This window comes from Notolepis coatsorum (genome assembly GCF_963971535.1).
Source record: "Notolepis coatsorum genome assembly, chromosome: 1".
Lineage (NCBI taxonomy): Eukaryota > Metazoa > Chordata > Actinopteri > Aulopiformes > Paralepididae > Notolepis > Notolepis coatsorum.
In genome coordinates this window covers 90,510,540-90,527,810 of record NC_140165.1, presented here as the reverse complement: position 1 = coordinate 90,527,810, position 17,271 = coordinate 90,510,540, and the positions used below count along the sequence as shown (strand labels likewise).

Here is a 17,271-nt window from a genome sequence, read left to right as displayed (position 1 = left end):
TATTACTGGGTTTAAGTCAGTTGTTTATTTATTTATGTTCTACTGTTTGCATACAAGGTGGTCCGCAAATGTTCTTGATAACAATCTAGTGGTCCACATAAAACAGAAGTTTGGGAACCACTGATATAGACGATCTCTAAATATGCATTCTATGCTACGTATACAGTACTGCATATCTGTATGTCATGTCATAAATGTCATGATATATATCTGTATATCTGTATGTATGTTGTGTATGTCATAAATGTCATTATGAATTGAAAATGGGGGACCCTGATGTAAACAAGACGAAAGTCTTTCTCTGGTCTGCATTCCCTTAACAATTGTGTGTATTGAGCTGTACTGTATTGTACCCATTCTGCAATCTGTTAATACAATCTTCAATCAATCAATGGCCTGGGCGGCCATGGCATTACTGTTCTAACAGTAATATATAATCCATTTCAGACAGAACGCAAGTTATAATAATAATTATTATTATTATTGAAAAGTTCTGTATTTTTAAAGTCGTATTTGGGGGCAATTAACACTTTGGTTGCCTAAGGTTAAATTAATGATATACCATAGATTGCCAGCGCTATTTGTCTATGGAGAAAGTCCCCTTCTTTGCAGGGCTATAACTTTTTAAATTCTATTGCTACATTGCCATTATTAGGGCCCATTCAAAGTCCTATATGTATTGTTCATTGTGTAGCAACGTTAATCTTTTTCATTCACATATTCATAGTAAAGTATGGTCTAATGTATAAGTATGTTTTCATCTCTTTCTGCAGCTTTCTCCAGAACGTGATCTATAGCCCCAAATGCATTATATTGATGATGAAATACAGTTTGATGGCAATCAGCGCGATATAAAAAATTCCAACTAGACGTACTTCTAGAAGTTACTACACGTCATCTGATGTTGACCGGATGGGCGAGGGGGCGTTTATAATTCCGTGGGCAGCGTTATACCAATCATCTAATGTGGGTCAAATGTTGATAATATCAGTTATTATCGAAGACGGTAACGTTACACGCTGAAACTCACCCCAGTCTCCGCGCGCCGTTGGGCGATCATCGTCGAGTAGAAATTTTATCATTATGGGATATATTATTACCCGGTCCATCTCCAGCTTGTATAATGGTATATACGTCCAAATCATGTTGTTTATCGAGTTATTGGCAATCGATCGCTATGTAGTGTGACGAGCTAGAGTGCCGGAACCTATACCGAGTGCCCGGAAGTAATATGGCCGACCAGCAAAACCTCTACTGCGCTTCCTGTTAAGCGGTTGCGCCGATCGGCCACCAGATGGCGCTCCTGAACCGCCAGAGAGCTCAGTGGGTCCTGCTGGTGGATCTCAGGCCAGCGGAGGGACATTATGAATCCGATCGCAGATTTTTGAAATATTGATATAAGGACGCTGTACAGCATCCCCCGGCAACTTTAGCATGGCCAGCAAAGACGTCTAAAGACGGGTCCCGGCAGTCAAAGTGTTAAAGGACGACTCCACTTTTTTTGGAAATTAGCTTATTTAACATCTTCCCTGGAGTTAGACAAGAAGATGCATACCTTTTTTGTCTCTGTGCGTGCATTTTAGCTTTGGGAATAGACGCTCCGTTAGCATAGCTTAGCTTCATCACTGGAAGTGGGGGAGGACAGTAGCCTTACAGTGCCTTACAGTGTATTGCAAGGTCTGACATTGACCAAACTTGATATGCATGACCTTGGTGGGCTCTAGGTCAACTCCTGAAAAGGGGGTCAATGTCAGACCTTGCAATCAAAAGTTAGGGGGCGCACTGAAATTATGGCAAGGGTTATTAGCCCCCTAACTTTGATTGCAAAGTCTGACATTGACCCCCTTTTCAGGAGTTGACCTAGAGCCCACCAAGGTCATGCATATCAAGTTTGGTCAATGTCAGACCTTGCAATACACTGTAAGGCACTGTAAGGCTACTGTCCTCCCCCACTTCCAGTGATGAAGCTAAGCTATGCTAACGGAGCGTCTATTCCCAAAGCTAAAATGCACGCACAGAGACAAAAAAGGTATGCATCTTCTTGTCTAACTCCAGGGAAGATGTTAAATAAGCTAATTTCCAAAAAAAGTGGAGTCGTCCTTTAACCAATGGTATGCTTTTTTTATTTAATTTTTATTTTGGGTAAGAGTTTCTTATTTCGGTAAGAGTGCTCTCGACCACTCTTATAGTTTGTTCTTGCCTGAGAAAAAAGCAACAATAAGAAAACTTTGCTGAATCCCAGGTAAGAACAAAGTAAGAGGAAATGCTAGTTAAGAACGAAATCTGTTCTTATATCGCTTCATGCATGAGGCCCAATGTGTCTAGCATAATGTGTACAGTTTGACCTACTGCTCATTTTGTATAACAAAAATAATTATAATAATGAGTTTCATTACAATTATTCGCCTGTTCTATTCTCCATCCATCTATCATCCATAGCAACACTATATTATCACCAACATCCAGTTGGGAGATCCCCTTTGAACAGCTCATCTGAGATTTCTCTCCTCCACGCCGCCTGTGCTAGGTTTTTAGTGAGTTGTTCCTTATTGGGGTCTGGGAGTGTCGCATATTTGGATTTTATGGTGGTTTTTGTTTTGATCTTTTGTGATGTTTCTTCTTGACTTGTACAAGAAGATTGTACAGTCCATGGGGGCTATTCCATGTGATCTCGGGCTATACAAATACATTTTATTTTAGTTGATGATGTCATGGTCATGGTAGGACAACTCTGGTCCACATATCCCACTCTAGACTTTAATATTTAGAAGATTTTCATTAACTTTTTTAATGTGCTATGGGGCTACCAGCCTACTGCTAATAACGACAGCACAAGCAGGCCAGGCAGCGTCACAAGCTCATTGTTTCATGACGCAACACTCCCTCCTAGTGGCTGACATGGAAAACTGCACTATATGGTGACATTTTTAACAACAATGCATATGAAAAATGTATCAACCTTATTTGTTTTTTATGACCCATCCATAATAAAAACATGCTAAGTCATTCAAACATACTAAATCAATAATCAAATATCAATCAAAAACATAAAAGGCCAGTGCATCGTGGCTGTCCCTTTTAAAATACTGTTGTTGCAGCTACATACATTTGGCATATCTAAAACTGTAGAAAGTATGTGTACTTCTGTAATATAACCTCCACAAAACCTATTATATTTATACAAGTAAACCTTTTTTGTTAAACCTCTTCTACTCCTTCCTCCCTCCTTGATTTATTAAAGCTAAGTGGTCTTTTTTCACGTTATGATATCACAACGGCTAATATTTCTGATTGGCTTTTTTTTATCTGAATACTGAATACTCTATAGTTGGAATGAGTACCTCCCCCTTTAACAATTGTCAGCTTTGGGTATCTAAATGACCAATGAAAATATGTTTTATATTATTTCTGTAACACGGATCTCCATTGGATGTCAGAAGTCCCCATCAGCATCCGCGTATATCCCGCTTTCTCTCGCTTTCACTCACAAAGAGGCAGCACGTCTGTGGGCAATGGGCATTGACGAGGTAAAATATCACCATATTATCAGGAGTCTTGTTTAATAGAATAGATCTTTATTGTCATTGTTACAGTTGTTACAACGAAATTTAAAAATGCAACCCTAGGTGCTAGTAAAAAAATAAAAACAGTCCTAAACACAGTATTAAATATAAAACAGGGGTGGGGCATAAATAACATTAATATAAACAGGGTGGTGTAAAAGATAATTGCACTATCCCTAATGTTGTGTGTGCGTGGGGGGGGGGGGGGGGGTGCAAGGAGACTGTTGTTTTAAAATTTAGCTGAGTTTAGTGCACATATGGCCCTGGGATAAAAACTAAACTTCAGTCTGTTAGTCCGGGTGGGCATGACGCTGAAACGCCTGCCCGAGCGCAGCCGCACGAGGTGCTTGTTGCCCGGGTGGTGTGGGTCCTTCAGTATTTTTACTGCTTTTTTGAGGCAGCGGGAGTTGTATAGTCCCGCCTCCAGTGATGGGAGGGGGCAGCCGATGATCTTCTCGGCCGTGTTGACGACCCTCTGGAGCGCCCTCCTCTCTGCGGCTGTGCAGCTGAGGAACCACACATTGATGCAGTAGGTGAGGATGCTTTCCACGGGGCAGCGGTAAAAAGACACAAGCAGGTCTTGTCTGAGGTGGTAGTTTCTCAGTACTCTCAGGAAGTAGAGTCTCTGCTGTGCCTTTTTTACTATCGCCGTGGTGTTGATTCTCCAGGTCAGGTCATCCTCCAGGTGGACACCCAGGAACTTGATGACCGAGACTCTCTCCACACATCCCCCGTCGATATACAGGGGCTGTATGTCGGTCTTCTTCCTCCTGTAGTCCACGATCATCTCCTGGGTCTTTAGCTTGTTCAGCTGTAGGTTGTTATCCTTGCACAGGGCTGACAGCTGCTCTATTTCATCGCGATACGCGGCCTCGTCACCTTTGACAACTGTATTCAAATTTGTACATGTTGACATTCATTCACGATTGTCATTTGTATGGATTAGACAACGTTACATGACCTAAAATCAAGATTATTAGCTAGCATGCATCCCGCTATCGAGAGCTAGCTAGCTATGCGTTAGCTAGTTATGCTAGTTATGCTAGCTAGCTGGCTATCAACATTAGTAGCACTAGTAAATAATTTGTACATTGTCTAATCCATACAATACAATCGTGAATGAATGTCAATGTGTGTACCTGATCAACTAATGTTGATAGCACAAGCTCTCAATAGGTTGATGCGTGCTAGCTAGCTAGCTAATCATCTTGATTTGAGGTAGTGTAGCTGGCTAGCTAGTAAACCTTTGTAAGTGAGGTAAATGTGAGGGGTGAGGTAACTTTAGCTAACTACTGTAGTAGCTGACATGTAGTCTTACGAGATATATTTATCAGTGTCTAATTTGTGTGCACCGTTTTCTTTTTTGCAGGATAGACATGTCTTTATACTCTGAAAAAGAGCTTTCTGCGTTGGTCAATGTTAAGTACAGTAGGGCAAGTTAGGATTAAGTCAGCCACAGCAAAGGATGCAAACTCTTGGCAACATTAAATGATGTCAACATTGCAATGCATTGAGTACTAAAGTTGTTCCCTCTTTATCTTTTGAAAATTCACTTGGAGACCAGGATGATCCTCCTTTTGTCCCAAATGAATCTGAAAATGATGGTAGGTATTATTACAGTGCTTTATTTGTATAGAACCTTTCATACCAAAATGGAATCTCTAAATGCTTCACATAAAAATGGAGTAATATATTATAATAAAACACCACTATAGACACTCTGATGCCCCCATAAAAGTGTGTATGATCCATTTAATGCAGTATTGCTGTGGATGAGTTCATGTTTGCTAGTTGGCTTGGAATTGTTTGCATTCAGACAGACAGCCCCCCCCCCCTCTCTCTCTCTTTCTGTCACACACATGCACATACACAGAGATCACACAGACATGTTAAGTCAGCCAGAGCAAAGGATGTATTGTAAACGCCAACATTGCATTCAGTGTACTAAATGTGTTCCTCTTTATCTTTTCAAGATTTACTTGAAAGTGACCAGGTTGATTCTCCTGCTTTTGTCCCCAATGAATCTGAAAATGAAGGTTTGTCAAAGGTTTTTTACTCGGAAGGAGGAGTTGAGGATGACTCCTCAGGTGGCGAGGCTCATCAGGGTAGGCCAAGGAAGAGGGCAAGGCCAGAGACCTGGAAGGTGACTATCCAAAAAAGGAGAAGAATGAGCGGCCAATCCTATCTTGGGAGGAAGAATCAAGAGCCGGTATTAAAGGAAGCAAGACAAATGGGGATGCCATGCCAGTCTGTGGTCTGCCAAAAGTCAACTGAACTCCACTACAGAGAAGTAGGAGAATCAAAGAGGGAGGAGATCTTTAAGTACTTCTGGGGGAAACTGGAGTGGAATGAGAGGACGATTTTTGTGAAGTCTTTGGACCAATGGTCCAGGTGAGTAGTGTAAAGCGACGCCGAACAGGAGCAGACGAATCCAGGAGGTCAGCATCCATTTTTTGTAACCTTGTCGTGGATGGTAGAAGAATGCGAGTGTGCCAATGCATGTTCCTGTCAACCCTAGCCATAAAGCAGTGGTGTTTTTTGAAGTGGGTAGGAAGGAGAGGGAAGAAGTCCTGAGAAGACCTAGAGCAAGAGAGTGAGGGTGAGAAGAGAAGAGCAGGACTTTCTCAAGACCTTCCTCCTGGACCTTCCAAAAGTTCCATCTCACTACTGTAGGTCCACTTCATCAAAGATGTACCTGGAGCCTGTGTTCAAGTCCATCAATCACTTCCACACACAATATAATCGCTCTTGTGCAGATCATGGCATCCAGCCTCTGTCAAGGTAAGTGTTCACCAACATGTTCAATGACTTAAACTTGTCACTTTTCACCCAAAGAAAGACCAGTGTGATATGTGCTGTGCATTCAAGGCTGTGAACATCGAAGCTGCCACATGGGAGGAGCATTGCCTGAAAAAAGACACCGCACAAGCTATGAAGCAAAAGGACAAAGAAAATGCAGGTGAGAAGACCTTGGTGACATGCATGGATCTACAGGGGCTCCTGCTCTGCCCAAAGCCACACGCATCCGCCCTCTACTTTAAGACAAAGCTTGCTGTCCATAACTTCACCATCTTTAACATGGCATCACTTGATGGGACAAACTACCTGTGGCACGAGGGTGAAGCTGGTCTCTCTGCCAATGAGTTTGCTTCATGCATCGTGCACTTTCTCGAAGCAAACCCCTCGTATGAAGAATACATCCTGTGGAGTGATGGGTGTGGCTACCAGAACCGAAACCTGCTCTTAAGCAATGCCCTCCTCAAGTTTGCTACTGAAAAGAAGAAGCAAGTGACACAGAAGTATCTGGAAAGAGGTCACACACAAATGGAGTGTGATTCTGTGCATAGTGTGATTGAGAGATGATTGAAGCACAGAGAGTCACTTTATTGTCCCATCAGCTGGGAAATTTGTCTTGGGCTTACACCCACACTACAGCCACAGACACATACATACAGACATGACACAACACAACTGACTCCTGCACAGAGGAGATAAACAATATAAAAGATACAGTAAAGTACCTGCACGGCAGGATGTCTGGCAACACCGAATTAGAATAGTATACCTATCGAATAACGATAATATAACAACCAAATATCAGTTATTCGATAATTGCCATTTATCTGGCACTATTTAAAAGTTTAACTGAGATCGGAATAAAGGAGTTTTTTTTTTTTTATCTACTTTTTCTCCCCATTTTCTGTTTCTCCCATCCCAATTTCGTATTATCCAATTCTACCCTCCCCTGTCTCGAACGTTGTTAAACCCTGCCTCCCACTGGTCGGCTGCAATGTGGACCAAGCCTTGCATCATGTGTCCCCTCCGGTACACGAGGAGGCAGCTGTCGCATCTTTTCACCTGTACAGCACAATCTCTCAGCGGCGAGGAGTAACGCGCTGTACAGGCGCACCAACCGACCTGTAGGAGTCGCTGTCCACAATGTCCGATCCCCACCCACCGGCTTTCCCACACCCTAATACTGCCAATTGTATTAGTATGAACGACCAGCCAAGCCGGAAGCAACGCAGAGAGCTGGGCTCGAACCCAGCATCTCCTGCGTTAGTGGCGAGCGCCTTGCCCACTGCGCCACTTATTCCGCTTATTCCGCCCCGGAATAAAGGAGTTTTTAAACCTATTTAGTCTAGAGCGTGGAACTCTAAACCTCCTCCCAGAGGGCAGTAGCTCATACTCGGCATGTAAAACATGGAAGGGGGTCCGAGACAATTCTATTGGCTTGCCTTAGAGTAAGTAGCCTGTTCACAAATAGACTGCAGGGATGGGTGACCTTTCACCCCTATGATCTTCCATGCAGTCTGCATCAGACGGACCAGTTTGGACTTTAGTTGTACAGACAGGTTACCAAACCAAGCTGTAATACCGTATCTGATGAGACTCTCTAATACAGATTGGTAGAAAAGTAACATACATTTTTGATCTACACCATGAACTCTAAGGCGACATAGAAAGTGCAGTCGTTGTTGTAGTCTGCTACACAGGCTATCTACATTCCAGCTGAGTATGCTGCAGTTATCCAGAGAGCTCGCTCCAATCCCAGGCCATGCAGGTGAGGTACGTGGACCGCAGTTTCTTCACAGACTTCAGCCAAGGGAACATCTGCAAGTCCATTCGACCTGGAAAAAACACTGGAGATCCAACGGTGCATGACCTCCGAGCAATCAGGTATTTTATCATACACACACAGTACATTCTACATCAGATTCCATCACCACTCACCAGCTGTAATCACACACTGGCTCTCCCACAGGAAATGTAGGCCACATACAGTTGTGTTGATTGATTTTATCGTTGCTTATTAAATTGTAATTGTTTTTGAATGCAGGCCTAAAATGGATGTATGTAGGCTTGGGGGCTATTTAGGGGGTTAAATAGATTCTATTTAACCCCCTCGCCCCCATGTGAACCCTTCCCCCACACTAACCTCCACCTCTTTTCCTTTTCAATTTCTTCTGTCCATCTATCCACTAGATACAACGCAGATGGCACTATGGAGTACAAGATTCGCCACTCGGATGACTGGGAACCTTATCCATCCCCATCTGTCAGGAAGAAGAGTAGTGTCACCACAGTGTCCCCTCTTTACACCTCCAGACAGAAGATCAACGTGCCTCCAAGAACTGAAGAATGTTATGCCCAAGGACTTCCATGGCTTCTATGATGGACTTGACCATGTGGAGAGCAGGGTGTAGACTACTAGAGGACATGTCCTAACAGCACAGAGAGCAGGGTGTAGACTACTAGAGGACATGTCCTAACAGCACAGAGAGCAGGGTGTAGACTAGAGGTGGAGGACATGACCGAACAGCAGAGAGAGCAGGGTGTACTAGTCTACACCCTGCTCTCTTTAGGTCATGTCCTCCACCTCTAGTCTACACCCTGCTCTCTCTGCTGTTCGGTCATGTCCTCCACCTCTAGTCTACACCCTGCTCTCTTTAGGTCATGTCCTCCACCTCTAGTCTACACCCTGCTCTCTCTGCTGTTAGGTCATGTCCTCTAGTAGAGCTCTCCCACAGGAAATGTAGGCCACATACAGTTGTGTTGATTGATTTTATCGTTTCTTATTAAATTGTAATTGTTTTTTAATGCAGGCCTAAAATGGATGTATGTAGGCTTGGCGGCTACACTGTATGCACCTTGACTGGGGGATATATTTTAAATTGTGCCTAGTAGCCTAATTAAATCTATTCATTTATTGAATGTTTTTACAATTGAATACACTAATGCATTTTTTTTAACATGAATACAATGAATTATAAATCAATATTGATTAAACCAGTTTTATATTATGTGGTCATTGTTTACATCATTCACAATGTAAAGATAGCCATATTGTTAAATGATTAACATGATTTCTAGAACATGCATGATTATTTTAGGGTCTGCTGTAGATCCGTGGTTCCCAAAGTGGGCGACGTGAGCCACTGCGGGGGGGTCTCGAGATGATTAAAAAAATATATATATATTCCAAAAAAAATATTTTTTAAGGGGACATGTCTTGCTATTCCTTTCACTATTTGGGCAACTTTACACAATTCCTGTGAGTCTATGGAACACATCTGTAAAGTTTTTTTTCAAAAAAATTCATTGTTTTGTATTTCTAATCCAAGTACTCTAAACTCTAAAGCAGCATTTTTCCACTTCAAGATTTCAAGCTGTTTTGGGCTGGGCTCCGCCCATAAGCGCTTTGAGTGACAGTCACCCACAGTCTGCACTGGCAGACAGAGAGATATAGAGATTGAGGGGGATACTAATTAATTACGCCGCGGGGGGGGGGCATAATCCCACGGGACAATGCATTGGTAACTTGTTTCAACTGACAATATATACCCCTGTGAATATTATTGCACGGATCGGAATACGGGTGCACGCGTGGGAGTCAAAGATATTTTGACAGTGATATGTGAGTGGAGAAGCTCCAGCCCCCCGTGGTCGGGAGGTTGTGTGTGTGAGTATGTGTGTGTTTCCCAGAGAGAAGCTCCTGTCCCTCTCTATCTCTCGCTCGCTCGTTCTCTGCCTCTCTGTCGGCACCCGCTTGAGGAAGTGTCGGTATTTCCACCCGCTCTGTTGTTGAGCGAATGGTTGCGCTACAACCATAGAGGGGGCGTTACTGCAGATCAGCTCCTTGCTACGTAGGATAGCGAGTCAAATCAGAATAGCTTAGTTCACTGGGGGAGAATATTGTCTCAACTGAATTGGAGCAATCCGCCAAAATGAGAATTAGAGACACAGACCCCATTGATACAAACCCCCATTGCTAGGAAACAATGCTAAACACTGGAAAAGGCCATTTATAAGACACAGGACCTTTAACTTATTATTATTATTATTTTTTTTACGCAGTCAGGCCACTGAACTTAGAAGCAGGCCAGGCCAGTCTTTCTAGTTGCAGCGACGCGATAGTTAGATAACCTAGGTGGGGAACAACCAGGAGATCACTGCGACTCACATAAGTTGGAGAACTATCTCTCTCTTGCTCACACACACAAAGGGGGCCGCATGTGATTGGTGGAGGCGGGACCCTTACAAAAACTAAAAATCCATCAAAATCAGTGTTGTTGCTAATCATTGACATGCTAGCCTGTAATAATCCCCCCCAGAAAAATCTACTTTGCATTTGATATATTGCAAATATATGTCATCACACACACTGGCATTTAAAGGGTTAGAATTATAAAATTAATTCAATATGTGGTGTTATGATCAGGGCTGAAGTTGAATAAAAGATTTATGAAAGAAAAAGTGGTAAATTATTTCAACATATAGTAATATATATATTTTTTTATCCTCTTTTTCTCTGCCTGATTTTCTATTTTTCCATCCCAATTTAGTCGTTATGCCAATTCCCCCCCTCCCCTACCTGTTTGTTGTGCGCATGTTCCTCCTACTGGTTGGTACAAGGGAACCCTGAAGTCCACCACATGCTTCCTCCGACACATGTGGAGACAGCCAGTGGCTCTTTTTTTCACCTGGCAGCGAGGACTCTCATTGGTGAAGCGTAACGCGTGGGAGGTCACGCTGCCTTCACCATTTCCTGCCTTTCGCTGAGCAGGCGCCCAGACCTGACCTGTAGGCGTCACTGTCCACAACGCCAGATTACCACCCACGACTTCCCTCCCGCTAACCCAGTCAAACGAGTTAGTATGACCGGCCCAAGCCGCAGGGCAATGCTGACTCCGGGAGTCGAGACCACAGCCTCTTGCATTGGTGACGAGCGCAATCTCCGCTACGCCACCCGACCGCCCCAACATATAGTAATATTTTGATGGCGTTTTTGCAGAGGACAATTTAGTCCCTCGTGGAAAGAGTGAGTATTTCTTTCAATCTGACATTCCAAAAAAAACTGAAAATCCATCAAAATCAGTGTTGTTGCTCATACATATGCTAGCCTTTTTTTTAACAATAATTTGTGATGCCATCACAAACACTGGCATTTAAAGGGTACAAATAAAAAAAAATCTCTCCAGGAAATGAAGTCTTTGTAACAAAATAATTCCTGGTGGGGGACCCCCAGACCCCCCGCTTAAAAAGTGGCCTGACTGGGGCTATATTTCGCACTATATTTCCTGGCCTGAATGATTTCCCCAGTCCGGCCCTGGTTAAAAGCCTCCAATGCTTATTAGTGTGTGTGCGTTTGAACGTTTGCATGTTTCAACCATACATTTCCAATTAAAAAAAAGTTAAGAAAAATAATAATACTTTTTTTTAACCTCCTATAATAGTGGGGGTCTGACACCGTTATTTCGGGGGTTGCGGCCTGAAAACTTTGGGAACCCCAGACAGTAGGCCTAACAGCAAGTTTAAAATTAGCCTAAGGAGAGTCTACAGATTTTTGTCAAATGTATAATGCAGTGTTCTGGAGAAATTCTGCCAGCAGTCCAGTAGGAACGGTACGTTTTGAGCCAAGGGTAAACGATAAGAAACGTAGGCCTATGTTTTTTCCCTGAACAGAGTCATAGTGATGCACTTATGTGCGTGTCAGACAGTTAACTCGATACCATAGGGGTGAGTACACATCCACAGACCTCCAGGTTAGGTAGGCTACAAAAAATTCATCATTAAGAATTGAGTCCGCGATTTATTTTCACACCCTTGACGTTGATGTGACGTTTTGAGCTTACATCCCTTCTTCAGACATGACGACTATAATAAGCCACATTAGTATATGGATTATGCTGATTTCACTTGAAAATAGACAAAGTATTATGTGGAAACATGTAGGGTGGCTTGATCGATAGTTTACCAGCTGAGTGAAACGCAATGAGGCCAGAAGCTAACCGTGCGCCATTATAACCCATTGTTTTACAAAAGCGCATCTCCACTTTCGCCCACAACTAAGAACGTATGTCCATTTAAAGTATTAAATGGTTCCCCTATGACTGTGAAGACATATTTAAATTTTGGATGCTATATATGTCTAATTACATAATTTAGGTTTAATTTTGTATGTTAGTTTATGATAATTTGTTTTCTTTCTTCTGAAAAATACGCTTTTTGGACATACATGTTTCTCATCGGACAGCGACGTTATGATATTTATTCCCAGCTTTTAAATAACATTCAGACTGCAACAGGACCTTTAAACTCAAATCATCTGTCCATCAGCTGAAATCAAATAATTTCACTCTATTCCCTTGTTAAATCTCTTCTATTCCTTCCTCCCTCCCTCTTATCTCCACTTCAGATATCTTCCCTGGCCTTCCCTCCAATAACATACAGGAGAACGTGGACAAACCAAGACACCCCTCCAAGACTATCACTACAAAGAAAGGAAAGAAACTGCGTCATCAAAACCCTACAGGAGAGGAACCCTACCACTGTGATGTCTGTGGTAAATGCTTCAGTTATTTAGGAGATTTACAGATACATCAGCGCATTCATGCTGGTGAGAAACCCTATCATTGTGATGTCTGTGGTAAATGCTTCAGTCATTTAAGAGATTTTAAGATACATCAGCGGATTCATACAGGAGAGAAACCATACACATGTGACCAGTGTGGTAAATGCTTCCGGCAGTTAGGACACCTAAAGATACATCGCCGCATTCATACAGGAGAGAAACCTTACAAATGTGACTTTTGTGGTAAATGCTTCAGCCAGATAGGAGATTTAAAGCTACATCAGCGCATTCATACAGGAGAGAAACCTCACCAATGTGTCGAGTGTGGTAAAAGCTTCAGTCAATTAAGAGTTTTAAAGGTACATGAGCGTATTCATTCAGATGAAAAACCATATAATTGTGACCAATGTGGTAAATGCTTCAGTCGATCAAGAGATTTCAAGAATCATCAGCGCATTCATACAGGAGAGAAACCTTATAACTGTGACCATTGTGAGAAATGCTTCAGCCAGTTGAGACATTTAAAGGCACATCAGCGCATTCATACAGGTGAGAAACCATATCACTGTGAACAGTGTGGTAAATGTTTCACCCATTTAAATACTTTAAAGGTACACCAGCGCATTCATACAGGAGAGAAACCGTACAAATGTCAGCAGTGTGGTAAAGGCTTCAGTCGATCAAATGAATTGAAGATTCATCAGCAAATTCATACAGGAGAGAGACCTTACAAATGTGACCAGTGTGATAAATCCTTCAGCCAGTTGGGAAACTTAAAGCAGCACCAGCGTATTCATAAAAGAGAACAAGGCCACACAGCGTCATAGATGTGATTCTGAGTTGGTGACATTGCCGACCATAGAGGTGCTTGGCATCTAAAGATCTCACAATGTGACCAGTGTGGTAAATGATTCAGTCTGTCAGGAAGAGTAAAGATATATCTGTTCTCATGGAGAGAAACCCCACCATGTTGATCGGTATGGAAAGTGTTTCAGTCATTCAGGAGATTTACAAAAACAAATGGATTGTAATGGATAAGTACATGCTATTGCTACAGTGTATCGGGAACATTGATACATCAGTGAATTCATACAGACACACCTCACACTACATACACACGTGCACTCACAAAGACAGATGAGGACTGCAGACCAAAGCTGCCAAATGTATTTAAAGTCATCATGTTATTCATGTCATTGTTTTTGAGCTATGCCTATATAGGCCTATGTTTCTGTATCTGTAGAGACCTGTAATAGTGCTATTATATAGATCTATGTTTCTGTATCTGTAGAGACCTGTAATAGTGCTATTATATAGATCTATGTTTCTGTATCTGTAGAAACCTGTAATAGTGTTATTATATAGATCTATGTTTCTGTATCTGTAGAGACTAGGGATGCCCGATCGATCGGCCAGCGATCGGTATCGGCTGATATTCAGTATAAATATGAGATTGGGGAATTCCCATAATGCTTTCTAGTCGCCGATTGTGAAAACCGATCGATGACGCAAAAAAACATGAGCCAATTCTCAGCGGAGTTGGTGTCATTGTCGCATGTTAACTATCCTAAAACATGTCGGCAGTGTGGAACTATTACAAAGTGTCTGAGACAGATGCAACAAATGCCATCTGCAATGTATGCCAGGATAAAATACCTAGTGGGGGAAGCAATGTAAAAAGTTTCAACACAACAAATGTAATGACACTTGAAGTCCCATCACCCAGAGGAGCATGGAGAGTTCATTAAGCTTACCGCGGAGTAAAAAGAAAAAGGCAGATTAAAAACTGTCCAGAGACAGTTGTGGTTCGGTCCGGATCTGGATCGGAGTCCGGACTTTTTTTTTTTTTTTTTTTTTTTTTTTTTGGTCTTTTTGTCGCTTTATTTCTACTGGGCAGTCCAGTCGAGAGAGACAGAGGAGGAATGGGAGACAGAGTGGGGGGAAGACATTCGGCAAATAACGACGGGTTCGGGAATCGAACCCGGGTCGGCCGTGTCGCGGCTGAGCGCGCTATGTGGTTCGCCACTGGGGCGCCCCGGAGTCCGGACTTTGAGAATGCCTGTGTTAAGGGCTCTACATGCTCGATCAACAACAACACAACATGGACAATGCAACAATGTTGCAAGCACTCTGCATTTATATTTCTGCAGCGGCTATGCGCAGCCTAAGCAACATTGTACCCTGTATGTAGCTAGCTTCCCTAGCTTCCCTAGCAACATAACGAATTTCCCTTCTCAACCAACCCATTGATAGCAAGTTAGCAACCCATATAATAGCCCTGTGGTCCGGTCGTAGGCACGACAGCGCAGCTTGAACTACCTGTTGTATTCAATTAATTGATTGATGTTTAACTTTTCCCTGTGTCCAGTCCTTTCGACTAGCCCCACCAGGCTAGGTAGTAGCAGTCAATAACCAATTATTTAAAGGTGCTATAGAAAACATGTGATTTAGAATAGTTTTTTAATGATTCGTCTACATAAAATGTTTATCTATAGCACCTTTTAATGAATGAATACATATATTTGTATATGTAGTATGTAAAGTATACTTGACAATCAAGTAGCTTGTTATATGCATGTCAGGTTTTATTGTATTTAACGTTACCTCAGGATAATTGGTCTCCGTCTCCCGGTGTTTAATAAACACTTCTAGCCAGGACAGCATGATGTAGAAGGTCGGCTTGTTCTGACTTCCACCTGCACCTCCACTTTTCTTGTTCAATGTCCTCTTAATTCGGACAAACTTGTCACATATTTTCTTCCATTCCTTGGTAGCATCCACCCAGTCCATCCCAATACTTTTGCCGATCTCTTTCCATGAGTTCATGGTTATTTGACTGTCTTTGTAATCGCTACATGAGCAGTCATACAAGTGTTTGTATTTTCTCACTTCTTCTGATAATATTTCTTGTAATTGGTTCATGGTCAAAATTAAATGTAACAATCAAATTCAATGTAACTATCGATAACGTTAGCTAACGTTAGCTATTTTTAGATCTCGACTAGCAACCAATAATTATATGACAGCCCCGCCTCCATTCGCTAACTAACCAATCAATGCTGCGCAACATCTACACAAACGGTTGCGTTGCTGTCGCTAGTTAGATTTTTGTGCTAGGTACGCGACATCCATCGGCAGTGTATCTGCCGATATGGCTCATAGACTATCAGTGATCGGTATTGGTGGCAAAAAACGTGATCGGGGCATCCCTAGTAGATTAGCTATTATATAGATCTATGTTTCTGTATCTGTAGAGACCTATTTCAGTGTTATTATATAGATCTGTATCTGTTGAAACTTGTCATAGTGTTATTAGATCTATGTTTCTGTATCTGTAAAGACCTGTCCATGTTATTATATAGATATGTTTCTGTATATGTAAAGACCTGTCCGTGTTATTATATAGATCTATGTTTCTGTATCTATTTAGTAAACCTGTCAAGAGTTGTATTGCCAGAACTGTTAATGGATTAAACATTGATTCTTTGTTAAATAATTATTATTGTTAAAGAAACCTGGTGTCTGTCTCGTGTTATTCTCTTTTAAGCAGAAAGGTTATTACTATAGCAGAGCACCTTGGAAATAAATCACACCAAAATAATATCAGGATCTATAATGCAAAAGACCGACTTGAGTCTTAGTAACAGGACAAGCTTTGGGAGGACTCTTGTTCGTGAGAAACGAGGCCTTCTGAAAGAAACGATTTTCTCCACACTGTTCTGCTGCCAGTCCTGTTCACTATTTATATTAATATTGTTTCTGCTTTAACCTCTAGTGGACTAATGACCGCCGGGGATTAGTCATCGCCCTGCGGTCACATTGCCAAACGTTAAAATATAGGACTGAGTCACCTTGTTTGTAGAGCTAAATCTATATTTTATATTATAGCTATGGATACAATACTATAGTCATTAAGCATTGTGTTTCTTCCGGTCAAGATGCAAAAAAGAGATAATCTTTCTATCCATACGTTCCTGTGTTATACCGTGGTGAATATAAGTGTGGTTTTAGAGCGGTCTAGGGTAATTCATGAAATGCTTAGTTATGGCAGTATAAGTCGATTCCATTGTAATCGTTGCCGTTTCTTGCCTGAACCCGCTAGCGTTCCGGAATCAAATCCACATCATAGCTATTATGTTCCATCACGAATGCATGAAAGGAGGGGGGCGTCGTTTCTGATTATTCAATTGTCGGTAACGGCATTCGCATTAATAATAATAATAATGCATTTTATTTATAAGGCGCCTTTCAAGACACTTAAGGTCACCGTACAACAATTTAAAAACAGTTCATTTACAATCCCAATCCATTTAAAAAATAAAATCAGACATACGCCTGCCTAAACAGGTGGGT

The 17,271-nt window shown here is 41.9% G+C and overlaps 1 protein-coding gene across 1 annotated transcript in view; it reads left to right on the top strand.

Annotated features, from left to right (window-relative positions):
• The window catches only part of LOC311242104 (uncharacterized protein), a gene marked incomplete at its 3' end in the record, with an annotated part of 40,693 nt that extends 25,394 nt beyond the window's left edge, over positions 1 to 15,299 (top strand). The window contains exons 4-5 of the mRNA XM_084331055.1: positions 12,763 to 13,093; positions 15,287 to 15,299. Coding sequence (XP_084187181.1) covers positions 12,763 to 13,093; positions 15,287 to 15,299 — 344 coding nt within the window. The remainder of the gene's footprint in view (positions 1 to 12,762; positions 13,094 to 15,286) is intronic.
• Between the last annotated feature and the right edge of the window lie 1,972 nt (positions 15,300 to 17,271).